Genomic DNA, 26669 nt, shown 5'->3' with positions numbered 1-26669 from the left:
TAAATGGCCAAAAGCCCAATGCTAATGCGATCGTGGACTAAGGACAGGAACGGTAAGGGTTCGCTAGGGGCCAAATATGTTCGCTACTTCATTGAGCACGAGAGGCGTTAAGGCAACCCTCTCCCCCCCCCCCCCCCAACACAGCTAAGCAGTTAAATGTAAATAAACTAGCGAATATAGGCATGTATCATACCTATTCATTATCTGACAAAATGATTGACTTAACCCGCGCATGACTGGGGTATTTTCCATAACGCGAGTGACTGGAGGGGGGGGGGGCTCTCCAGAGCCCCCCCCTCCTATCTCCGAAACTACTGGGCCGATCGTCAAAATTCAAACGGCGTCTGATAGCCCTGGAAAAACTGTCGAACGAAACCTATTTTCATTGACCTCGAAGTCACCGATGACGTCACAGGTCAGGTCAAAGTAGAAGCTATCGACATTTTTGTTAGTTCACAATTTAGGCTCTGACCGCCGGACCGCCGGTCCGATCAGGCTCATTTTTGGTTTACGCACTCCTTGACGGATGCCTTAGATATCCTGAGGGTACCAAACTTTTACTTCGAATTTTCAAGGTCAAGGCCAGGTCATCCTAGGTCACGAAAATTGTATATCATGTATCGGTCACGTGACGCATGTTTTATGGTCCATTTTACTCGTAGATTTCGAAAATAGTGTCGTCTGTGTCATTTGAGGTCATTGTCAGCTGAATTTACCGGAGGTCAGGTAACTTTCAGGTCAGAAAAGTCAAATTTCGAAAATGAAACTTTTCAACAAAAAAGGTGCCTATCAGATTCAGTTTCAGCTCAGGAACACGATGGTGCCATTTATATTGTTGTACGACGTCAAAAACGTACAGAACAAATGGATTTGAAAAACATGAAATTGTAAAACTTTGACAATAATGCGAAGAACTTGGCTATTTTTGAAGATATTGGGCTTAAACTTGCAAATGTAGTTTATCAGTGTGTGTTCTATCACATATATTCCGTTTTTTGCGAAAAGTCAAAAAGTTTTTGAAAAAAATCAATAAAATATATTTTTTGTAATTGTAAATAAATATTTTTCAAAATTTTCAAAATTTCGAAAATTCGAGATAGCAGTTCGATAGCTACGTGTATTTTTAGTCCACTCATGCAAAGAAAATGGATCTAGCCTTAAAACTGAGCTCTTGAGAGCGTTTGCCGTAATTCAGTATTTTGCATGAAAATCGGCCGACATGACGTCACTCTGACGTCATTTCCGGCTAAACTATAGAAGCTAGAAAGTTGAAATTTTAACACAAGGTGTCAAATTGATGCCTCTGAAAGTACCGCAAGTTTCGTGTTGATCCGTCAAATCGTTTAGAAGATATTGCTGAAAAACATGAGGAGGGGGCTCTGTAGAGCCCCCCCAGTCATGCGCGGGTTAACCCTATTAGTGGCAGGCTCCTGGCTACCCCATATTAGTGGCAGGGGGGGGGCTGTTTACGACCCCCCTTGATATCTCGAGATCTAACGGGCCGATTTTCAAAATTCAAACGGCATTCGATTTGGCTCAACGAGATCTACATTTATAAAAAAAATAAACTTAAAAAATGTCAATAGGGGGGTAGAGGGGGGTAAAAAAGGGCAAATTGCAGATACATTTTAGACTGTTTATCACGGCCAGGTTTCTGAACCAATCTTAACGCAACTTTTGCCGATCGATAGAGAATGAACCAGGAATTCACATGGATCCTAAAAATATGCATTTTCAAAAATCATAGGCGGATACAGATCATTGAGATTGGGGGTACACAAAAAGTATAGTAAATAAGGTTTTTGTTGGTACTGTTTCTAAAAAGGGTGGCAATGGTCTTGTTATGTTACAATTTTCTTATGAGAGAACGACTAAAATTGTATTGGTCATGCATAGGCGGTGTCAGGGCACCTATGTTGGGAGGTAAAAAATAGCCCCCCTTTTTGGACGCCTGGATCCGCCTATTATAGCAAAAACGTGTCAAAAGAGGATGCACAATAACTTTGTATATGTTATCACATGATACCTTTCATTCACTGTTCGTAAAAATGGTGCAGCATCGTGATCTTCGCCCAAATGACTCGCTTTACGAATAGGACCCCCCAATTCCCAGTGCTCTGGAGCCGCCCCTGGTAAAGTTATGAACTTGAAATTTTCAGGGAATGTGCCCAATTTAGTTTTAGGAAAAGTCAGAAAATTTCAGCATCGTAGCTTCAGTGGTTTCGGAGATATTCCCGAAAAACCTGAGGGGTGGATAAAAACAACCCCCCCCCCTGCCACTAATAGGGTTAAAATGAAGACGGCATCGAAGTTGTAACGCGTACGGAAGTTGTAAGTACGGCGGCACAGCATGGGTTAGGCGGCATGCACGGCGGCACAGCATCAGTTCAGGCGCTCGATACCAGCACCATCTAGGGAGGGAAGTTGAACATACCTTCAGACTCAGCGGGGCGCTTGGATTGGAAAGGGTTTCGGCATTCATTTAACATCGAGTTGTGATGTTTTACTGATTGGTCAGTATACAGGTAGATATGATGCAATATTTAACACGCGCAGTGGAAGGGTTGCGAGTACTACGCCCAGTGGATGTCGCCCCCCCCCCCCTAAGATCTCAGCTCCCAGTGGAGCTAGAAAGACGAAATTTGGAGGGTAGGTGGGGGCCTTGGGGAACTCTGTTGTGTGAATTTTATGACCCTAGGTCAATATCTTCAAGGTCAAATGAGGTCAAATGTGGTCAAATCTGCCATAAGAAGGACTTTTTTGCGTTTACACGCCGATAAATCAAAAATTTACCAGCCGATTTTCTTTTTCTTTCATTATACGAAAGATCATACATCTGAGAGTATGTGTGGTAAATTTCTAGTTGATCCAACAATAAATATGGCAGTTAGAAGCCTGCTAAGGGTAAGATGTCGCCGGCTGAAGCGGGATCGGCCGACGCGGGAAAAGCGGCAATCACAATTTTGTGTTTACACACTCATAACTCAAGTATTTACCGGCCGATTTTCAAAATTCTTTGACCATCAGCTTGTCTGGACATTTCTTAGTCTTCTTACAAAATTTGACGCGAATCGAATTTAATCAGCGGTAAGGAGCGCCATGTAAAGACGGAACCGTCCCGCCCCGGCACAGTCTACAATTCAGGCGGCGCTTAACGGCTGGCGCCGGCCGCCGCGCCGCGGCGCCGCGGCGGCGGCAGGATGTTTGACTTTACACCGCCATTACTAGAAAAGTTGTGAACCGATTTTCTTATTTTAGCACGAGAAGATCCGCAATTCAATTTTGGACAGGTAGCAAAACTTTCACATTAATATTGTGTTTGCGGCGCGAGTTATTGGCGAAAAACAGGAGGGGTGGGCGAAATCCACCCCCCCCTTCCACTGCACGTGTTAAGAGAAGCAACAATTAGTCATGTAAATACAAACAAAGCTCAATCAGTAGGTACTAAACCCTCGCCCCGTTGGGGGGGGGGGGATTTTGCCCCCCCTGTGGTTTTTCCTGAATAGCAAGAAAACGGAAGCGCGCAGCACCGCCAAATTTTTAGTACCTTCCCGGGCATCAATTTGACACCTTCACACCAAATTTCAAGTCTTAGGTCACCTTAGGTCAGGAGTTATTGAGGTCAAACTGAGGTCATGTTCGAGCAAAAATGAGCAAAAAACATGCAATCTTGAAACGCTCACCAAATCTACAGTTATCAAGCAATTTCAAAGTTCTTTATATGGTCTAGTAGACAAAAAACGGCGCTACAGAACTGCTATCTCGGATTTTCGAAATTTTGGGTTTTCGACCCCAAAAAATTTAAAAAATTGATTTTTTTAGAAAAACTAAAAAAAAATCCAAAATTTTTCCGAATTTCGTAAAAACCGAAATATATGTGATAGTCCCTGCGCTGTTCTATATACATGCCAAATTTCAGACCGATATCTCTTTTTTTGGCCAAGTTATAGCGACAAAACTGTTCAAAAATGATGACGTCAAATTTTTGAACTCAATTTTTCGCGATTCTAGACCACGTACGGCAAAACAAAGACCACCATTGAACTCCCCGTGACGAGCTGCATCGATTCGATACCCATTTTATGCAAAAATATTAACTTTGAAATTTGACCTAATTTGACCTGACCTTGACCTGACCTTGACCTGACCTTGACCAAAACGTGACCTAAGCTGGCCCCAAAGGCTGCCTGACCCACATAATCGCATTTGTCATGTAAAATGGACCATAAAACATGTATCACACGACACTTTCATATTGTGACCCCCCCGTGACCTGACCTCTGTGACCTGACCTGGTATCAGTGACCTCAAATAGCAAAATATGTGTTTGAATAACATTTCCCCCATCGATGATTTTCAATGAAATGCATTTTACTCGATTTTACAACGCATTCCTTGAAATGCCTGTAAACGGTGAAAATTGGACCTTTGACCTGACCTGTGACGTCATCGGTTTGACCTAGGTCAATAAAATTGGGTCACAAGGTAGTTCCCTGATAGGGCTATCCAACACCGTTTGCCGCTTGTCGCTAGGTTGCGTGGTTCTCGAGATCTTAGGGGGGGGGGGGCCAAAATGCCCCCCCCCCCCCAACGGGGCGCGTTGCTCGGCAGAGCCCAACGGGGCGCGGGTTAATAGTGGTATACACACATTGGTACGCTTTAGGTACATACGCAGGAATATAGCATTAGTCATGGACGGTGAAATATTAGCGAATGTTAGTGGTAATAAAAAGGATCTATCTGGTAACGTATGTATCGAGAACAGATTTCCAACTGAGGAACTTCAATGTGTCATTAGCTATAACCGCACAACAGCACACAATGGACCGCCAGTCCAGCTGATTTGTTCCTGCTATTTAATTTGTTTGCACTGAGTGACTGGTCGCGAACTGCCGTGGCCAGAGACTCGGCAGAGGTGGAGACTTTCCCAGCGCTCCTCGTCGAGGGTCACAAGTTCTAGATCGATGGCGAGGAGAGAGGAGGGGAGGGAGAGAGAGACAGAGAGAGAGAGACAGAGAGAGAGATAGAGAGAGAGAGAGGGAGAGGAAGAGAGAGAGAGAGAGAAAGAGAGAGAGAGAGAGAGAGAAAGAGAGAGAGAGAGAGAGAGAGAGAGAGAGAGAGAGAGAGAGAGAGAGAGAGAGAGAGAGAGAGAGAGAGAGAGAGAAAGGACGAAAGAAACAGAGAAGCGAATGACAACTGACAAATGACGTCTGGTGGCGGTTGTTGGGTGAATCCGACGTACTGAGAAAGGCCGTGGCCGAAGAGGTGACAAGAAACGGTTATAAACTGTCATCTTAATCACCAAGACAGAGGGTAAGAAGCTCGCTAAGTCATTTTAGAAAATGCGCCACTTTCGAATTCGGATCTTAATACTTATTATTTATTTATCTAATCGTTTAATCACCTTTGCCTTACAGCAATACAATTTTCTAGTCAACCACTGTATCCCAAACAGATAGCTTGAAAATGTATACGGTGTAAGCAGTGTGTGGGCACCGGTGACCCTCTGAACGGGAGCCGCCGGCCCTCCGTGCGCGGTGGTGACCCTCAGTGGGGGCTGGTGACCTCCTTACAGCCTGCCGGCCGCTGATTGGCGGCTATGCCGGTCACGCCGGCCAGGTGAGAAGGACAAGGAGCCGCACGAGTGGTCCGAATGGCGTCCCAATCGCCGCCGCGGCGCCCCTGACGAGCTCGCCCGCCCGGACCGGCAATCGAATCAGGCCGGCAGTAACGTAACGAGTGCTGCCTACCCAGCTGTACGGGGGTTCACCGCCGCCACCCCGGGATGGGAGGTAGCCACCACCCACCCAGCCCGGGCACAGTTCACCGCCACCGACCCGGGATGGGAGGTAGCCACCACCCACCCAGCCCGGGCACAGTTCACCGCCACCCCGGGATGGGAAGTAGCCACCACCCACCCAGCCCGGGCACAGTTCACCGCCACCCCGGGATGGGAGGTAGCCACGACCCACCCAGCCCGGGCACAGTTCACCGCCACCGACCCGGGATGGGAGGTAGCCACCACCCACCCAGCCCGGGCACAGTTCACCGCCACCCCGGGATGGGAGGTATCCACGACCCACCCAGCCTGGGCACAGTTCACCGCCGCCACCCCGGGCACGGGAAAGTTCGCCACCGCGCCGTCCTCCCCTGACAGCGGTCTCCACTCTGCCGCCGTCGGGCCCGGACAACTCTCCGATACTGCCTCTGAATCGATACACACCCACCGCCGAGAAATACGGGAAACGACGGGGAATGTGCCACTGCTCGTAACAGTGATATACGTAAAACTGCGGCTTAATAGCCGTTTTCACGACGGCCATCTGGTACACATTTGGTGCACATCTGGTACAGATTAAGTGCAGATTTGGTCAAATCAGGTTCAGTGTGTCCCTTACCAGCTATCAGCTAGGGTTGCACTAATTGCTTATATGCCTGCTTTGTCATATTATCAGAGAGCATCATCGATTAAAACACTGAAATAAACTCATAAAATGAAGATATTTGCTGTAAAAGATATTAGGTGCAGTTTTGGTCAAATCAGGTGCATTGGCCGGATATCCCCTCGTGAAAACGGCCAATATCTACTTTGCTCATTATGATCTATCTTCAAGTTACCCAGCTCAAGATGGGGAATGTTCATTAACCCTCGCCGGATCTATTGGTTTTCTACATATGCGCCGGCCGAGGGGGGAGGGTACGACCCCCCCCCCTCGCCGTTTCGCCCCTGGTGGAGCTAGCGCGTCGCGGAAAAAAACGAGCGTGTGCGCCGTTACGAGACTCAGAGATTGATACTCGATTTTAAGGTTCTAGGTCAACCGGTGACCTCTGAGGTCAGCTCAAGTGCCCCAAGGTACGGTTCCGGGCGCGTCGAATGATCCTACTTTTATTTGGGTGAGGTCAACTTAGGGCGTTGACCTCAGGTCACGGTTAGGTCAGCACCCCCAGGTCACGAAATCGGTCGAAGTAGGTCATGTCGCATATTATTCGATTCGGCAGGTCATTGGTGGCTTTCCCGACTCGCTAGCTCAATTTGATCGGGAGTTATTGAGGAAAAACTAATATGACCCTAATGACGTCATAAATGACGTCACGCAAGGTTAACATTGCAAAAGTAACGCATCTAACCTTGCAAGGAGTGCACCGAATCACGAAAATCACGATTCTGTGTGCTTGAGATAGTTGGAGATCGTTCCCGGCGCCAGAATAGCAGTTTTCATTTTTCCCAATTGACTTATAATGGTGAGGTCACGAAAATGACCTGACCTCATATGACCTTTAGGAAAAAATCCGAGACATACAAGTTGTGAGACTCGTAATGGATATTAGATCCTGCAAGTTTCATTTCCCTCTGAAAGCTCCTCTGGCAGTGAGGGCGTTGCGAAATTGCGACATCTGAAGACCGTGCAGAGGTTCACTTATGACGTCATAGGTCAGTGATCTGACCTGACCCGAAAATGCAGTTGGTGTTAAAAGATTTTGCTTGAATCAAAGGTCAGGTATGCCAAGTTTCAGCTATCTATTGCCAGCTGTTTGGAGCTATCACGAAAAAAAAAACCTATAGGTAGGGGGGAGGGAGGCGGCACCAGCCCTCGGAAAACCCTCGGCCGGCGAGGGTTAAAGCTGTTCTTATAAGTTATAATAACTTATCACTAGTGGCGACGCTGGCTGGAACTTCTCTGTTTCCTTGCAAACGTTTTGAAATAAGAAAGCAGGCTTTCTTCCCAAGCGCTTAACGAATCCACGGACAAACGTAATCCCTATAACTTATAAGTAAATAACTTTGGTAATACCTATAATACATATAATAATGTATTATAATGGTATAAACAATGGGAACTATTTTGAATTATAGTTCCAATTGTTTATCCCATTATAATACTACCTGTCCTAAGCTCTTATCAATACCTATAGGTAATCTTCCAGCCGAGTGGTCTGCGGAGTGAGAAAATTTGCCCCAGACTACATACATCCCCAATGATGGTGATATAGACAGCGGCGAAAACACAATCATCTGACGCGCTGATCCGCGAGGGCACCCAGCATCCATTCTCCAGGGACCGCTGCTCCGTGCTACCCGTCCCCCGCCGCCCGATGGTGGGAAACTGTTGCGGACGGGTGGGGTTGCTATACATTGGCCTAAAATAATTCAAGTGACCCGGCTTCGAAAAGGTTCGATATTGGCCGAACAGTAGTATGGTGGAAGGCGAAGCCGTCCACCATCGTCAGGAGCTGTCCCTGCCCCGCGTCGGAGGGAGCTGCCCCGCGTCGGAGGGAGCTGTCCCGTGTCGGAGGGAGCTGTCCCGCGTCGGAGGGAGCTGTCCCGTGTCGCAGGGAGCTGTCCCGGCCGCAGCCGCCGGCTGGGTGACGGTGTTCCGATGCATCGATCGCAGTCCGGCCTACAGGCGGCCGGGCCCAGTGCCGACTGCGGCCGGCGCCACAGGTCACAGGACGGGCGATGGAGCCTGCCGGACGGCCGCCGGGACTCGTGGTGGAGACGTGGAGCCTGCCGGACGACCATCAGCCGGACATGTGGGACCCGCCGAAACAGCCAGATCAGAAGACACTGGACAGCACATTTCGGAACGTTTTCTTTGTGGTAAAAGCGTTATCCCAGGGCTGATGCGTACCCAGCATACATCATTAAGATAGCTTGCGCTAATGTCATGCATCCAAGAATCTTGCCAAAAACAATTACCTCATTTCGTAAATAATTCCTCTGTAGGTACTTTTGAATTTTAGGCTCCATTAGTATGAATAGGAGAAACGCGTCCAAGTGTTCTCACAAGTGGACGGCCCAGCCAGGAAGAACAAAGGCCTTTATTTCCCACTGTCAGGTGTAAAAGACACAATGAAATGAGAAAACACAAAGCAGCCGTGCTTTCCAGATGGCTGCGTCATCTGACTATTTTACACTTTGATATGTCTTTGTTTCCTGCAACGGTAACAATATCTAAGCTAGGCTTATAAAAAAGCAGAGATGGAAACCCTCCTTCTAGGGAAAATTACTTATTAAAGTTTACTTGAAGTTGAAGTGCGAACAAACGTTGCATTGGAATTATAATCAAATAAGGAAAGGAATATTTTGACGATTTTTTCAGCATTTGGACACCGATCAGATTGCGTCCCTAGTGATTGCGGGATACCAAAGTCGGGCGCAGGGCGATCCCCTCAGCGCTGCTGAGCCATAGCTGCGGCGGTGGGGGCCATAGACGGGCCCCGCTCCAATGAGGGCCGCGCCGCGCCCTAATCGGCGCCGCCGGCCTGTCGCAGCGCCGCCTAACGACATTACCCCAACCTCATCAGAACGGCCGCGGTCAATTTGTGCCGGCAGAGCGGACCGGAATTGCACCGCGCTCCGAGGGCGCGGATCGCGACGGAGCCACGGCCGCCGCCAGTGACGGCCTCTGATCAGATCGCAGCCAACAACAACCTTACGACACTCGGCGCCCGATAGGAAAACATGAAAGGCTGGTGTCGCAAGGGAGGCAATAACCATTCTGATGTTTGGCAAAGTATGGAGGAGAGTTAGAGGAGGGGTTATAGTACAAAATATAGTACAGCTGTGAAAAACAGTTGAATGTTGCTGCAGGCAGGAAATCAGGCCCAAACGACTTAGGGGTGGCGGACCCTTTCGTTCAAACAGCAGTGTCGATTGACCGCGGCTGCCAGCTGCCATGCCATGGTTTTTCAATAGCGGTATTTCATTAAAAAAAATCGGAGGGGATCAGTTCCTACTTGTAGGGATGATATTAAATCTAAGCAATCAATGGCAACTCCAAGTTTGTGAAGCAGTAGCGGCGGAACACCTTCAATTAAGGGGGGGGGCACTGCCGACTTTTGGTCCCATTCTTTCCATGCAACGCCCATAGGGCTAATGTTAATCCTCGCCCTGGCAGGGCATTTTTCATAACACGGCCTGGCGGGGGGGGGGGGGGTCGATGCGACCCCCCCCTCGCGATTGGCTCCTATGGCACCTAGAAACACCAAATTTGGTAGGTAGGTGGGCCCGCTGGAGTTCTCGCCCCTGTGCAAACTTGGTTGCTCTAGGTCAATATTTAGGGGAGTTTTGGGGGGTATAAATGTAAAAATTACGCTAAAAACAGGTCAAAAGTTTTTCGCTTATAACTTTTGATCTAATTAAGATAGAGCAAAAAGATAAGCACCAGTGAACTCAGCACGTCAAGGCGCGTCGAATGATATACTTCTTAGCTTGCTTTAGTGTACTTAAAGTTTTTCTTAAATTTTAAGTAAACTTTAATTAGTTAATTAAGTTCAAGTTAACCAAATTGCATCATATCGCATATCATTCGATTTGGCTGATCACCAGAAACACAATGATACCATTTCTAAAGCTCTATCGTCATTATGTGCCAAGTTATTGGCAAAAACGTCATTTGACCTCAGTTGACCTCATTTGACCTGATCCATGGATAAGTACACCAAACAAAGAAGCGCAAAGTGACCTGCCGTTAAGTACTGTGGTTTCAAAGCACAAAAGTGATAGAACAAAGCGGATATCTCCAGTATTTTCCGAATTTAGTATTTTCCCGTAGGCTTAACATTACGACATAATGACCTCTAACTGAGCTCAGGTCAGTGACCTCAAAAAACCCGAACTATATGTTATACAACTCGGTGAACTTAGCACATCCTGAAAGTTTGAAGGAAATCAGTCAAAAACTGTGAGTTGGACAGGTGCAAAAAGAAAATTGAAATTTGACCATGACCTTGTACCGGTTTTTCTGACCTGGTGACCTGACCCAAGGTGACCTGGACCTGAAATTTTCAGGTCATATGTAAAAAGGTTGCCCCATATGCTGTGCCAAATTTGGCGGCGCTGCGCGCCGCCGTTTATACGCTATCTTCGAAAAACCTTAGGGGGGGGTCGCATCAACCCCCCCCCCGCCAGGGCGAGGGTTAAAATGCCAAAATCAAAGGGGGCATGGTGCCCCGGTGCCCTCCCCGCTCCGCCGCCTATGTGTGTCACTTGTCACAGAGGCTAAACTTTCAGCCAATCAGCTTGCAAATAGGTTGTATCAAATGCGCTGTTTTGTCTACAACTTCATGCGAGTCTATGCAGCTTTAATTGATAGGTCAAAGCATCGTTACCTTCCGCTGCAAATAGTGCATGGCCTCTACCAAAATTAAAAATAGCTCTTCCTATATCAAAATATATAAAACAATTATTTTTATTCAAAAGGTTTCTGTTCTTTTCTGATCATTTTAAGCATATAAAATCATAAATCTATTGCGAAACACTAACTTCAGGAAAGTGGACTATTCCTTTTAAAAGTCTGAAAACCTTATCTTGTTTGCTAAACTAGTTATTAGAGACAAAAAGCGCATTATTAATTTGCACGATGACGAAGTGTTCAAATGGAATAACCCTTCATCTGACACGGACTCTTACTCGAACGGAGCAGCACCAAACCTAGCCTACCTGACTGGCGGCTCCGTCGACCGGCGCTGGTCCCACACAGGGAGGTGTCGACCCCTCGGTGTCTGCGGGTCACCGCCGCGGCGCGCCAACTCCAACAGACGGCCGCGCCAAAACAGGCCCCGGCGTAAAACACGGCTGTCGCGGCTGTCACTCCGGCAATATTGCCCGCAGAGGAAGTCGTTAGCCGCCAGCCGTCCGATCCAGTGTGTCAGGAGCCGTCTGATCCAGTGTGCTAGGCCGCGGAGCCTTTTGATTCGGCTCGTTTCACAAGCAAGCTTTAGTTCGAGCCATCCCAAGCCGCTGTCCGATCTACCTCTTACGATAATTTGTAGTAATGTCAACACAACAATGTGCAGTAGTATCTATAGACTTACAGGGGCACGATGCACCGGGACAAGTGGGGACGTGGAATATGGAGCACGGATACTGTCGTGCGGCGACCGTCTACGGTCGTACTCTGTGTATAGTTGGTCGTACGGCCACACTGTATTGTCGTAAGCTGGCTGTCGAACTGTCAGCATTGTCGTACGGCAGCCGTTCCCTGGCCGTCGTGCACTGGGATGACTGCAGCAGTCGAGACTTGCAATTTAGGTGGGTAGTGGGTAGTCGTGCTTGACTGGGCAGTCACTGTACGAGGTGGGTAGTGGGCAGTGGGCAGTGGGAAGTGGGTAGTGGGCAGTGGGCAGTGGGTAGAGGGCAGTGGGTAGTGGGCAGTGGGTAGTGGGCAGTGGGTAGTGGGTATTGGGCAGTGGGTAGTGGGCAGTGGTGACTGTGCGGACCGACTCACCTCTGGCGGCGCGGCCGGCCGGTCGCCGTCGCTCGGCCGCGGCCATGCTGTGCCGGCGGTGGCGGTGGTGCGCTCTCCGACTCCCAACGCGCCGCGCGCTGGCCTGTCATCCGTCCGAGCGGCGGCCCGCCGCCGGCCGCCCAAAACACGCCCCACGCCGCCGCCGTAGTAATAGCGCGCCGCCGTCGCCGCCGCCGCGTCACGCCGTCACCGCGCTTGGCACGTGCCGCGTGTGACGGAAATAGCCGCCGCCTCCGACGCCGGCCGACTGCACGCCGACGCGGCCGACGCGGCCGGCGCGCTCGTGCGTCGGAGCCGACGACGGTGTTACACCGCGACATCTCTGAGCTCGAAGGACAACTAGAAGTGACCGGTCCCGGCGTCCGGTCGACGTCCGTGGCTGCAAAACCAGCAATGAACACTTGCAGTGCCGAGTAGAGCACTTCATGGGCCGGATAAGTCCGTTATCCATGGATACATCCATGGACCGGATGGGATTGGATCCCAAATTTGGAAAAATAGAACGGATCTGGGCGGGCCGGATTTGGGAATTGAATGTTGAACACGGATCAGAACGGATAAAATCATAGCATTCAATACTCATGTTAAAAATTAACAACTTGCAGAGGTGTTTATTGGTTTACATGTGATTTATAAGCATGCCTTTGTGAACCATGATAGCCTGCGAGATATATGGCTGTTTAGTGTCTGGTCCCCTACAGGGAATTTGTGATGGTCTCACAAACAGTTTTTGGTGAAACGATTATTATGGATATTTTTTGGACGTTTGGCACGGGCCATGGGCGGGCTGGGTTCTGAAATTCAAAGAAAGCGGATAATGGGCGGACCTGGATATGACTTGCTGGATATGGGCCGGGCTGCATCCTGAAAAGCCTATCCTTGAAGTGCTCTGGTGCCGAGCCATTGTTAAAACCTCACTTCGAATGAAACAGTTTCACGGCATGTACGCGCTCCACGCCCCCAAAAACTATAAAAATAGGTTAACCAATAAAAGTACTGACCTTTTAGACAATCAATTGATCACAACTTTCCACCTTATCTCTATAATAAATCTCTATTGACTTCCTTCGAGACAATGATATGCTCAAACATAAAATACCTCAACCCAATATAAGTGTTCCAACCTATTTTTTAGTCTTTTCTTTCGAGCAGCATAGCTGCATATAGGTAGTTGTCCTTAGCCTAGCGCACCCCGGTGGGGTCTGTTTGTGTTTATAACGCGACCTGGTGGGGGGGGGTTGCCCCCCCTCGTATCTCCGAAACTACTGGACGGCTCCGCAAAATTCAAACGGCGTTCGAAAGCCCTGCTCAAATTTGTTGGGGGAAATTCAATTTCAGTGACCTCAGGGTCACCGATGACGTCAGAGGTCATGTCAAAGATAAAATGTTTTGCCGTTCATGGGTCTTCTAGGGAATGCGCTATAAAATCGAGTAAAGCTGTGAATTTATATGTGGTTTTTGGGATGGGGATAAGGATAAGGATGACTGGGAGAAGGATGAGGATGTTGAGTGGGTCAAGGATGGGTGTAAGGATGGATTCAGGCCCGCCTACTGGCTGTTGTGGTAGCTTCTGCTAATATTCCTCGTGTGTCTAGGGGTATACTAATCTGTCATCTGCACAATCCTACTCATCGTTGTCTAGGGGTATCGTCTTAACACTCAACAATCCTTTAGCCGTTGTCTAGGGGTATTCTGATCGACCAAAAACCATGTGTCCCACAAACCCGTTCGCGTCCGAATCATCATATTGCCAGCGTTTCCACAATCATTTCCAACCTCGAGAAAGAACGTAGAAGGTATACATATTAAATATGTATTGTAATTGAAAAGGCCGAAATAAATAAAAGCGAACAATTCAAACAAAAAGAGCTAGAAAACGAGCAATGTCACGGTAACCGTGCACTGCTAAAGTAAATATAGCCAAAGTGCCGAAACAAAAACCGAAACAATGACCCAGCCAAATCATAACGCCGATTCGATATTGCCAAAGGGGTGGGTCTGACTCATATAGTAGCCAAATAAATCAAGCGGAAGAGCCGAAATGGAATGAGTCAAGTCCCAAAGACCGTGTCTCACAGTCACGACTCACAGTGACATGTAAACCAACCTGTCGCTCTTAATTCTAGTCACAGTACCGCGGCCAAATCCTAAATTACTGTTACCTACGCCAGTGTGTGTATATGTGCGTGTCTGTGCCTGAGACATATCTCCGACCACAGCCGAGACTTGATCCGAAGTCAGGCTCAAACCCCCTCGCTCCCCGGCCAGCTAGCCAGGGACGCGACTAGGGCAGTGCAAGAATTCAGTCCAGAGACCTCCGACTGGGTGGAAGATAGGCCCCAGGTACTTACATTGTGAGAGAAGTGTCGAGTCGTCCACCGCGAGCGGCGTCAGCACCACGAATGAGCGAGAGCTCCCAAGAGAAAGGAAGTGAAACGAACTCTCGAACACACGCTTTTTATATCACTCGGTCACGGCCAACCTCGCCTCCTCCCCAGCCCTCCGTCGGGAGGAGGAGCTACACGGCACCGCCATCTTGTCGTCGACGAGCGGACCAGGGGCCGGGTAGCCTCAGGCCCTTAGCAGCCCAGCCCCGACGCAGTCCCCACCCCGGGCGCGCCTCGTGACGTCACGCGCCCCACCGCTCGGGCCGGGCGGCACACTCCTGCCTCGGGCACCGTCGTCCGGCCGCCGTGTTTTCTTGGCCTTGGTTCGCGCTGTCTTCTGTGGTCGACTGGTCCAGAGGTGCAGCTCCGTCGTGCCGTGTCTATGCCTCCGGCGTCGCCGTCAGGCCGACGCAACCTTGGCCGCGCGCTCCGAGTCCGGGCGGCCCCGCTGCTCGGAGTGGCGATGTGAGGGCGGCCGGTCGCGAAGTTTTCCACACTTTATACATAGGTAAATGGAGAACAGATTAGTTCGCTAATCAACTACCACCACCAGCCATGTTACGCTTTCGTAGATAACAGGTCATTCATTCCAGTTATAGATATTCCTAAAACAGCTCGTAGAACTCGCTAAAAAGTCTATCTAATATCTAATCACTATCACACCGTTTTACCTATATATCTTTACCAACGCTGTAAAGATTGACGACCGATTACCTTGTGCCTTCACGTTTCCACCAGGTCTCGCTAGACCCGATCGGCAACACTGCACGGTATCCCGTCACTGTTACGTCTCCATCGCAAGATATGCACGATATGTCACCCCTGTCGCGCCTCCATCGCGACTCGCGAAAGGTTTACCAGTTACCACCTGTCCGTTGATACTGTTCACTGCTCTTTGATCACCTGACTGGATGTCAGTTAACATGGACGAAACTAACTGAAGTTGAGAGATGATTGAACTAGACGATGTTACCGTTGATAGGTGCAGCGCTTAATGATCGCCACGCTCGACGCCTGTGCTGATGCACCCAGCATATGTAGATCCGGACTGGTCGTAATCGATGACGGACCACCATTGCACCGTCCATCTCCTTCCAGGGGGAAGAGCGAAACCTGAGCGCATCTCCGGCTGGTCGCCCATTGATTCGAACGTCACGCTCGATTCCAACGTTCATTGCCTGCATGTCATTGTAGAATGCATGGTTCCGTGCGCCTGTGCTAGTTCTGTGAATAGGAGTAAAGTCACCCTTCCCCGGTCCCCACGTGTCATAAATTCTACCAAATTTATTGCAAAGCCTCTCTGCGGTACTTTAGAGGTATGTAGGAATTAAGTCTCAAATCGCTCCAAAGATAACGTTAAATCATTATTTGTTCCACAAGGTTACGACAAACGCACTAAAAGCATTCATGGCGTCGCCGCGCTGGCACGCATACATAATAGCCTCATATTTAGGACACGGTCGGTGTCCTTCAGAGCAGAGCCTGCCGGGCGTCGGCTGTCCAGCGCCGCGCGCACCATAATGTATGCATGGGGAGGGAGGAGAGAGAGAGAGAGAGAGAGAGAGAGAGAGAGAGAGAGAGAGAGAGAGAGAGAGAGAGGTAAAGAGAGAGAGAGAGAGAAAGAAAGAAAGAAAGAAAGAGAGAGAGAGAGAGAGAGAGAGAGAGAGAGAGAGAGAGAGAGGGAAAGACAGACAGAGACAGAACAGGCTCACCACTGGCGTCTGCTTGTCATTAAAAGTCAGCTGTCAGGTAGCCTTACACCGTCTATCCCAGGCACCGTCTATCCGCGGAATTCGGAGTGCTCCTAAAGTTTCGCAGTCCAACTCAACCGGAAACCAAAATTTCTCACATTCCTCCATTTTTTATAACTAAATGATGATTACCACCTATGGGCTTGGAACCAATTTGTCTCTATATACTCGTATTACCGCCAATGTGCTTTTGAATCAACTTTAAAAACGGTACAATTATACGACGACATGTGTAAAAGCGGTTGTTTCCATATGTCCATTGCCCGACATTGCCTAACCATGACCATTCTCTCGTCCATTGTCTATGGCTACGCCGTTTGGCTGTCTTTGCCTCTGTAAATCTATACCAATTCTAACGAAAAGTGTGTTTAGTCATCGGTTATGGCTACATCATACCCTACTTTTCCCCATTCGTTAGCACCCAACTTTATCCGTCTCCCATTGCTGCACCAGAGCATAATTTTGTAACCAAGCAAAGCAATCATATAAATCCCACCAGACCAAAGGTAAGTGAGCTCTGAATAAATTAGAGCTTGGACGGCTTACCCTTTATCCTGTACTGCGTACCGTATGTCTTTCACTCACTGTCCGTTGCAAATTGGGCAGGAAGTACGTTCCTTCCAGGAGTTGCATTTAATCGTACTGCTGTCCCTGTCGTTTGGATCCTCACGGGAGGGTTTTGTTATACAAGAAAATAGTAAGTTGTTCTGTTGTCAGGACTTGTGCGACAGATGTCTTCGTCCCTACTTATTGAGTGTGCGGGGCGAGAATAGTGACAAAGGTCTCGGGGAGGTTGGTTGCTTGGTAGTCACACAGAACGCCACTTGAGATGCCGTCACGCCTTGGTCTCGCTTGTGCTGTTTGACCCCTCATAGGAGTAAACATTGCCACTCTTGTATACGGTAAGCGACGTACCAGTACTCGTGAAGTGTTCCTCACGTGCATGGGGTCGACCGATCCTGAGGGCAGGGAACGAATGTTCCTTTGGGATTGACTGCATCTCATGCTGTGTCATCCCACGTCGGCTGGTCTTAGCCACCGATAAGCTGAGATCCCGCTCGTGACATTACTGGCCATCGTAAGGGTTGGACTGAGGACACCTGCGACCATTTACCCTTGAACGCCAACTGCTCACCATATTCTGCCTTTGCACTCTCAGAGTAGTCAGAGGACATCGTGCTAGTCGAGACAAGAGCCAACCGACCATTTGGTTGTTTACATTCTCACAGGTTGTTTTACGTTATCCCAACAGTGGGTTAGTCACTCTGCTGTCTTATAAGGAAACTCACGACTTTATGGGATAGCAGTCGCTGGTTGAGTTGATCTTGCCGACCTTTGGTCCGACTATCTCTGCAAACGCCCATGCCAACAGACCAGCGGGTATGACATTCAGTAGCGGTCACTGGATAAATTGGGTTGCCAGTCCATCGAGAATTATCATGTGTTCCTCCACAACAAGATATCAGACGTGTACTAGGCAAATTTGGACATATAACAACCTCTCGAGACCTTACGTGTCATTTGATATGAAAAAACTTTCAACTTAAGTAACCTTACGGTATTTGACCGGTTCCCCGATTTTAATCTCGAAACAAATGTCACCAGTTTGTTGCTCATTTTCGTATAAGCCTCAAATGATTGATTCTGACGGCCGAAATATTTCACCGTTATATATTTCACCGTACTAAAGCCCAAAACCGTCCGGTTATTGCTAACGACATTGGTCTGTCCTCATGACTATTCAATGTCGTGCCCACTTGATCGCAACGCACTTGATCGTTCCTAACATTTTTTCGAATTCTGTGAAAAAAAAATGTTCAAAAGGTATTTCACCTGGTTCCGAACACCTAGCAAGTTACGCCAAACCAGATAAAAATATAATCCAGCTCAGTAGCTAGATCGTCAAAGATGCACACAAAAGATGCACCCTCGCCCAAAATGCACCGAACTGTGCACGTTCTTTCTCACTCTCTCCTCGCCCTATATATCCCTACAGGACTTAAGCGACCTGGTGGTCACCGGTCCCTGTGGACCTCCAGCGTGACCGCTGCATGAACTGACGCAAGCGAAGAGGGGGATTCTTCCCAGACAAGCTGTCCGCGGACTCGCTGTCGTCTCTAGCTTTTTGCATCATCTTCCCCATCCTCTTACCCGCAGGAAGATACCTCAGACTTCGAATCGTCTCCCTCAGACCAATTCGATCGCACACCTCCACCCTCTCCCAAGGGTTTTCATGACCTCTTGACACCACTGTCAAGCAGATGGCCACGAGCCTGTCCGCCGTGTCATCGACATAAGAATTGTCTCTGAGTCGAAATTTGCAATTGGCATCGCCGCAGCGAGCAAAGCCTTCTGAATGGTCGGCTTCGGGCACGAATTATAATATTTCTCGTCTCCTCCCGTCGCTGAAGGGGCCGTGGTTGGGCAGTCCACGCCAATTCCGTCATACCCCGCGGGCAGACGCCTTCAAGCCCTCGGGTTTCCATATCGCTAGAACAAGGAAAACGGAAACGAGGGCAACTGATATCCTCTTTTCCAATGACTGTCGTGGGGTCACGCAGACGTCACCCATTATTCGATCTGTACCCCTCTGGCGCCTCGTCACTGGCAGTGTCCAAAACTGCTGGGCTCGCTGATCAGGCGCAGCCGAGCAGCGCGTATTGCCCAGGGGGAGTTGCCCCTATACGCTATTCCCGGCCCGTAGAGTTGGGCGACTTATCCTCCTATCTAAGACTCTACGTCCGGACACTCCAAGCACCCGATCGCCAGATGACCTCATGCCAGCCGTAGTCTTTCAACGTGCTGGTGGCCCCACCTCGTGGCGGCCGAGTCGTACCGTATCACCGTCACATTAACCCCGGTGCCTACGTTAGGTATCAGTGCCGAAATTATTATAATAACCGTATCCGCCTGCCAAGTAACAATTTCCGTCTGTGATTGTCCTGCACATATCCTGTGAGAGATTACGTCAAAACCGTCCACACACAGAAATATTGAGCGGAAAAACGGTGTAATTGAAAGTACCAAAAGGAACATTTTTTTGGTGTAAAATTACTCTGTTTTCTGGGTAAAAGAACACTTATATGTGTGTTTTGCTAGCTTCGGAGTGCTTCACTATTGTGTAGGAGAACCGCTTTCAGTGTAACTTTACCGCGGATCTCGCGTTACATTTACGCACAAATATGTGTTTTTGGTAAAAAGTACCAAAAGGAACACTCGCGTGGTAATCGTACACAAATTCATGGCGGTAAATTTACACAAATATGACGGTTATTATAACGATTTTTTCTGGTAAAGCTAATGTTGGGCCCGCAAAATTTGTAACGCAAGTGACACGCGGCGGGACGTTGTCGCCAGCTGCGAGCCTAGCTAAATGCAACGAAACATTGTGATGCTCAATGCCTACCCCATGCTGCAAACACGCTTGTTTGTTTGTCGTTTATTGTTAAGAATCGACATCACATCTGACGGAAATAAAAGTTAGATTAGCGTATATACCTTATCATGCATATAAGCTGATATTTCACAACGCATGGGCGCCGCTACAGGTCGCAGCCACCGCCCGTCTCCCGTCAACTGCCCGTAATTAATAAATAAAAAAATATGTCATCTGTACGCACTACTTCACTGTGCCAAAATTATCGTTCATTTAATTAGCCATCGGCTATCTGTTGCCTATCTGGCAAAATATTAGCATACCTATACCTAATTAACCCTAGAAAAGCATGAAAGTGCATCCATTATTTTCATAACACGACAGCAGTTCAGTTGAAAAATTACAAGCCCACCTTAGCACTCCGACAAAGCTGGATAATTTCCAGCAGCTCCTCCAATGTCGCTCCGCTTCAGATTTCAGACTCGGTCTTGATTGCAGTTATCAGACGATGACCACAATGCAGTATTTCACTTGTTATTCACTTATTAATTCATTACTCAGCTTATTATCGAACTAGATAAACACCACAGCACTGTTTTATCTCACTGATCGCACAAGAATGGGCAAACCCACTCTGCGCACTGCAGCCACAACACTCCCCCGCCGCCCCCCGCGGTCCCCGGCGCACAACTGACAGATTGCGAAAATGGCGCCGCCGCCGTCAGCATATAGCTCAAAATTTCGCTAAATTTACACGGGTCGACGTAAACGAACGGTGCTCCGGATGTGTACCGCAATTACCAGTGCGACACAACACTCATTCGCGTATGGATACACTTGCTTTGCATGGAAACATATCAGGAAGGTATTTGAACATCTGTTATGCTGTTACATTATCCTGTTTTGCGTAAAGATGCTTGTGTGGTGTAATAAAACTGCCGATGTTTATTAGTTAACCAATAAACGTCGTATGAAAACAAACTAAATCTTGATGCCTTTACTTATTATGGCGTTGTGCGACGGATACCTTGCTTATTTATCACGAAAATACTTAAGCTAAAGATATTTTACTAAGTGAAGCAGAACTTTGAAGCTATTTGAACTATTTACGAGTATATTGAACTTGACATCGCTCAATATTTCTGTGTGTGTCGTTACGTCTGCTCCGTCATGGTAAGCTGAGCTTACTTTTGGTCCTCACACTTTAATTAAGTGTTTCAAAAGTAAATACCTAATATCCCTTAAATCTCCGTCGACCAAAAGTTTGTTTGATACGGGGGATGATCGTCTAGTCATTGTGTCATTAGTCACGCTGTAAGCACTAAGCATTCACATCAATTCTCATGCGTCACACACACATGTCACAGATCAATTAGCACGTAACACACGTAAGGTCACACTCAATTCCACAATCATGCACATCAAAGGAAAGTCAAGATTTAGCCAGCAAATTTAACCATTAACTGAATTGTGATAAAAGGCTTTAGTTTGAATATAGCACTTACTATAATATATACCTTAAATAAATGTCTGTTACTGTGAATTAAAATGTTACTTTAATACGTTAAACATTTCATGAACTTCCAACTCCGGGTGTTGACACAGCCCAGGTGTTCACAAACTCTGCCCTGCTGTCCTCCAGTGAATCTGTCCGGTGTAATCGGTGTAACGGCCTGTGGTGACCTTGACCGTGAGGCGCGCAGTAAACACGTTACCGCTAGCCTTGGGCGAGTGCGTGTGCGTACAGTGGTGTCCTACTTCCACCTGAAAGCTTTCACCGACCGTGCTGCACTTTCGCCAACAGAGACCCCGATACAGTGGAGTTGCGAGAGCCGCCTGTGAAACGTTAACGTCCGAAGCATAGCTGCTATTGAAATAATTGAACGGCAAATAAAATATTCTACCAATTTTGTAGGAAATATCTGCTGTATCGCGGCATCGCCATACTATAGGCCCTTGGAACAAAACCAACCGAGAAGAGATGTTACTTCCCATGCCGTAATTGAACATTGTTGCATTGCAATGCTGCAAACCAACCGTAACCGAAGTACAATAATAGGCTCTTAAAATGGAAGCTGAGAATCAAATAAAACCAGCAAGGAAATGTTTTAAGCTTGACGAAATCTGATGCAATTTACGGTACAGAACCAAAATATTAATCGACCATTACCATATCGTGAGAAAAAAAAACGAACGGGCTGTCACCAGGCGATATTAGCTGCTGACTGCTGTAGATGTAAGTCGGAATAAAGTCACACGAAATTATCGAATGCGGATCCTATGCCCGAAATTCCCTAAGGAACCAATTAAACCGACGTTGGCCGAGCTTAATTCTCCAGATATCATGGACCATACAACCGCCAAATTAGCCGAAAAATGTCACCAATATGCCGGTTACAATAACATTTGAAGGCGGAGCAAAATCCAGCTGAATAACGTCAAACCTAATAGAAATAGCGTTATAATGAAAATACCCAATCAGAAGCCAACCACACAACTTCCTAACATCATTCGGAATCCGGAACACCTCCAGATCTCTAGCTCAAGCAGATCGAGATGTAAATCTCAGCACGCAACCAACTTTCTCACAACCTGTCGGCACAGGACCACGCCCAGGTCTCTTGATCGAGCAGATCAAGATGCAACCCCCGGCACACACAACTTCCCAACCGCATGCTGCAACGCAGGAACACATCCAGGCTTCGTGATCGAGCAGATCAACATGCAAATTTGCACCATTACCGAAGAATACCTTATGGTAATGAAGGCCCCGAATAACTCATGGCTACAGGTGTTTATAACCCTTGCCGTGCGAAGAGGTCAACGCCCTCCGCGCACCTTCCCAGTCCCGTTGTCTGTGTGTAATGATTGTGTCCATTTCGTATTCATAACTTTCAATTTCAACCTTAACCTTAGGCTCGCGGTACTGTGAACACTAAGCGACCCTCAGAAACTGTTTGTGCGTGTTTTGGACATACCGTCCTCAATCACTTTCACTGATGGCCGAGCCCAGACTGAAGGTGATTACAGTTCGGAGCCGGAAGCAATGACCATAAACAAAATAATAAACAAGGCTATTAAACAACCAAAAGCCAGTAGGTGCCTCACCAGGTCTCTTAATCGATCTGATTAAGATCATATCCCGGACGAGAGCCACCAGTGTGAATTTATAAGTAGTGTTTGGGATGGGGATAAGGATAAGGATGACTGGGAGAAGGATGAGGATGTTGAGTGGGTCAAGGATGGGTGTAAGGATGGATTCAGGCCCGCCTACTGGCTGTTGTGGTAGCTTCTGCTAATATTCCTCGTGTGTCTAGGGGTATACTAATCTGTCATCTGCACAATCCTACTCATCGTTGTCTAGGGGTATCGTCTTAACACTCAACAATCCTTTAGCCGTTGTCTAGGGGTATTCTGATCGACCAAAAACCATGTGTCCCACAAACCCGTTCGCGTCCGAATCATCATATTGCCAGCGTTTCCACAATCATTTCCAACCTCGAGAAAGAACGTAGAAGGTATACATATTAAATATGTATTGTAATTGAAAAGGCCGAAATAAATAAAAGCGAACAATTCAAACAAAAAGAGCTAGAAAACGAGCAATGTCACGGTAACCGTGCACTGCTAAAGTAAATATAGCCAAAGTGCCGAAACAAAAACCGAAACAATGACCCAGCCAAATCATAACGCCGATTCGATATTGCCAAAGGGGTGGGTCTGACTCATATAGTAGCCAAATAAATCAAGCGGAAGAGCCGAAATGGAATGAGTCAAGTCCCAAAGACCGTGTCTCACAGTCACGACTCACAGTGACATGTAAACCAACCTGTCGCTCTTAATTCTAGTCACAGTACCGCGGCCAAATCCTAAATTACTGTTACCTACGCCAGTGTGTGTATATGTGCGTGTCTGTGCCTGAGACATATCTCCGACCACAGCCGAGACTTGATCCGAAGTCAGGCTCAAACCCCCTCGCTCCCCGGCCAGCTAGCCAGGGACGCGACTAGGGCAGTGCAAGAATTCAGTCCAGAGACCTCCGACTGGGTGGAAGATAGGCCCCAGGTACTTACATTGTGAGAGAAGTGTCGAGTCGTCCACCGCGAGCGGCGTCAGCACCACGAATCCCTAGTGAAAAAATCCTACAGGATTTGTACCAAAATCCTGTACGTCCCTACAGGGTCGTGCAGGGTTGCTGGAGTAGCCGTACAGGATTCCATGCAGGCAACTATGGCTGTACATGGAATCCTACAGGGTGCCCTGCACGACATCCAACAGGGGACCCTGTACTGAATCCTACAAGGAGCCCTGTACGGTATCTGATAGGGAGCCCTATAGGGAATCCTACAGGGCCCTGTAGGGAATCCTTCAGGGAGCCTTGTATGCAATGATACAGGGAGCCCTGTGCGCAGTCATACAGGGAGCCCTGTGCGCAGTCATACAGGGAGCCCTGTACCCAGTCATACAGGGAGCCCTGTACCCAGTCATACAGGGAGCCCTGTACGCAGTCATACAGGGAGCCATGTACGCACCCATGTGAAAAAGTCTTATAAGATTTTACCAGAATCTTCACTATCTTGCATGATCTTATAAGATTTTGAACACAGTCTTGCAAGGCCTAGCAGAGCTTGTACAAGATTGGCCAACATCATACAGAGCTTATAAGAATCTGGCATAGGCAGATTCTCGCGAGAATGCTGATTCTGGTAAGATTGAAGAATCTTACAAGAATGTGCTGATCCCATGGAAGGCTACTCCCGCTAATCGTTTTTCGCATAAATCATAATTAAAGAGCTCTCAAGCAAATGCGATCATTTGCTCCACACGGACTACGTGGAGAACAGTTGTAAACGATGCACCTGTCAAGTAAAGTATGAGGACTGACGAGTACCTACCTAGGGAGAAATGACTCGCCCCGGTGCGTTGATATGTTGGACAATGGACATTTTTCTCAATCTGCAACCTACCGGGATTTATTCATCTCCTCACACACACACACACACACAACGAATTTTATTACAAACATAAATGGACAGAAATAAAAATAAGATGAACATGCAATTGGCGCAAAAGTGCCTTAGCACTTGATTCATGGCGCCTTTTGCTCAATCAGCATTTTGATTTCGTACACTTTTTACCTTATTATCTATGTGTTTGCTTACTTATTCATTTATTGACTACTTGTTGACCGCCGCTCGTGTAGGTGTGGTTTCTTTTACCCGCTCAGTAATAAAGATGGATCAGCAGCCGGCAGCAGCAGTGCCAGGGGTTCCCAGAACTACAGACGAGGGTGTACATGATGTCATTAAAAACGTTTAGTTGACGTAATATAATTTTGGACCTGTTGTGCTAATGTCAGGAGTTGTTCGTGGTCGTTGGTTGTACCGTGTAGGAGGAGATTCAGTTTATATGAGTCTGGTTTGAGGGCGAAGTCTTCACAAATATTATGGGTGATGAATCTGTATATAAGGTTCGTCGTTGTTCTTCATATGATGGACAGTGAAGAAAGTAGTGTTTAACATTTTCCAACTCGTTGCCACAGTGACAACTCGGCGAATCTACTCTTTGTATTGTAAATTGATGCGCATTTAGTTTTGACATTCCTACTCTAAGCCTCGTTAATAGACAGTTGCCTATTTTCTTACCCAGGGAATAATATTTCAGTGGGTGCTCTTTTGCCTGCATTTTGTAAATTTCTTTGTTGAATGCCTTTTTTGTCCTCAGAGCTCTGCTCTCTTCCTTAAGTTGATTCCAAAGTCTCGTAGTTGATGGAACATACGAATTATGATATTTTTTAGTACGATTGACTGGTTCCGTTCTTGTTGTTGCGTTTCTTAAGAGTCTATCGATTTGATTGATTCGTTGTGGTGGTATTATTTCTTTGATATAGGATGGGATTTTTGGATTGTTAATGATAGAATAGAACATACTAAGTTTATGTTGTTTTCGTCTTTCTGATAAGGTAGACCATCCCAGGTCTGTTCTGAGTTTGTCAGATGAAGTCCGAGTTAGGGTGCCGGTGATAACTCTAGCAGCCCTATTTTGGAGTCTTTCAAGTCTAATTGCGTCGCTGGTCGTTATAAGTCCGTCGTAGATCATGTCTGAGTTGTCGAAGTAGGGTCTTATGTAAAGTGTGTATATTTGCTCTAGTATCTTTCTAGGTAGATACGACGCTATCGGGTACAGGGGTCCTAAGTTTCTGTTTACTTTGCTTATTATTTCGTTGACGTGCTCCTTGAACATCAAGTCTTCAGAAAACGTAAGGCCTAAGTGCTTATGGTTTTTGTGTATGGGTATGAGTTCTCCTCCAAAAGTTAAATGAGGCAAGCTTTTATCAGTTTGCTTGTTGCTGAATGTCTGTTGAACTGTTTTTGTAGCATTAAATGTAATCAACCACTTCTCCCCATATTTATAAATTTCGTTCAAGTCGTTTTGCAGGGAATTTTCCACTTCAGTCAAAGTGGCTGACGTATGTGAAGCATACATAGATGTGTCATCTGCAAAAAATAGAGTTTCGTTTGATGTTTTGTTAGATAGATCGTTTAAATACAGAAGAGCCAAGAGAGGACCCAGGACCGAGCCTTGTGGACAGCCTGCATTAGTAGTGAGAACGGTTGAATAGGAGTCTTCTATTTTCACACGCTGCCTTCTATCTGATAAGTAAGAAGTGAGCCAATTTAGAAGGTTGCCGGTTATTCCAAATTCGTATTTACATTTATGAAGAAGACCCGTGTGCCAAATTTTGTCAAAGTATCGGGAAATGTCCAAATATATAGCAGTAAAGTCTTTTCCATTGTCGATAGACTTGTACAAGTTATGTGAAAGGTACATCAACTGTAACTGGGTGCTATGATTTGGCCTGTAGCCACTTTGTTTTTCAGTGAGAAGATTGTTGTTCATTAAA

General features: G+C 47.3%; 1 protein-coding gene across 1 annotated transcript in view; it reads right to left on the bottom strand.

The window, feature by feature from the left end:
* The window catches only part of LOC122385520 (neuropilin and tolloid-like protein 2), a 30713-nt gene extending 18236 nt beyond the window's left edge, over window positions 1-12477 (bottom strand). The window contains exon 1 of the mRNA XM_043373858.1: window positions 12231-12477. Within this exon, the coding sequence (XP_043229793.1) occupies window positions 12231-12276 (46 nt within the window). The 5' untranslated portion in view covers window positions 12277-12477. The remainder of the gene's footprint in view (window positions 1-12230) is intronic.
* Window positions 12478-26669: the final 14192 nt, after the last annotated feature.

The sequence above is a fragment of the Amphibalanus amphitrite genome, unplaced genomic scaffold (assembly GCF_019059575.1).
Source record: "Amphibalanus amphitrite isolate SeventyFive unplaced genomic scaffold, NRLGWU_Aamphi_draft 000221F_arrow, whole genome shotgun sequence".
Taxonomy (NCBI): Eukaryota; Metazoa; Arthropoda; class Thecostraca; order Balanomorpha; family Balanidae; genus Amphibalanus; species Amphibalanus amphitrite.
This window is presented reverse-complemented; position numbering and strand designations above follow the sequence as displayed.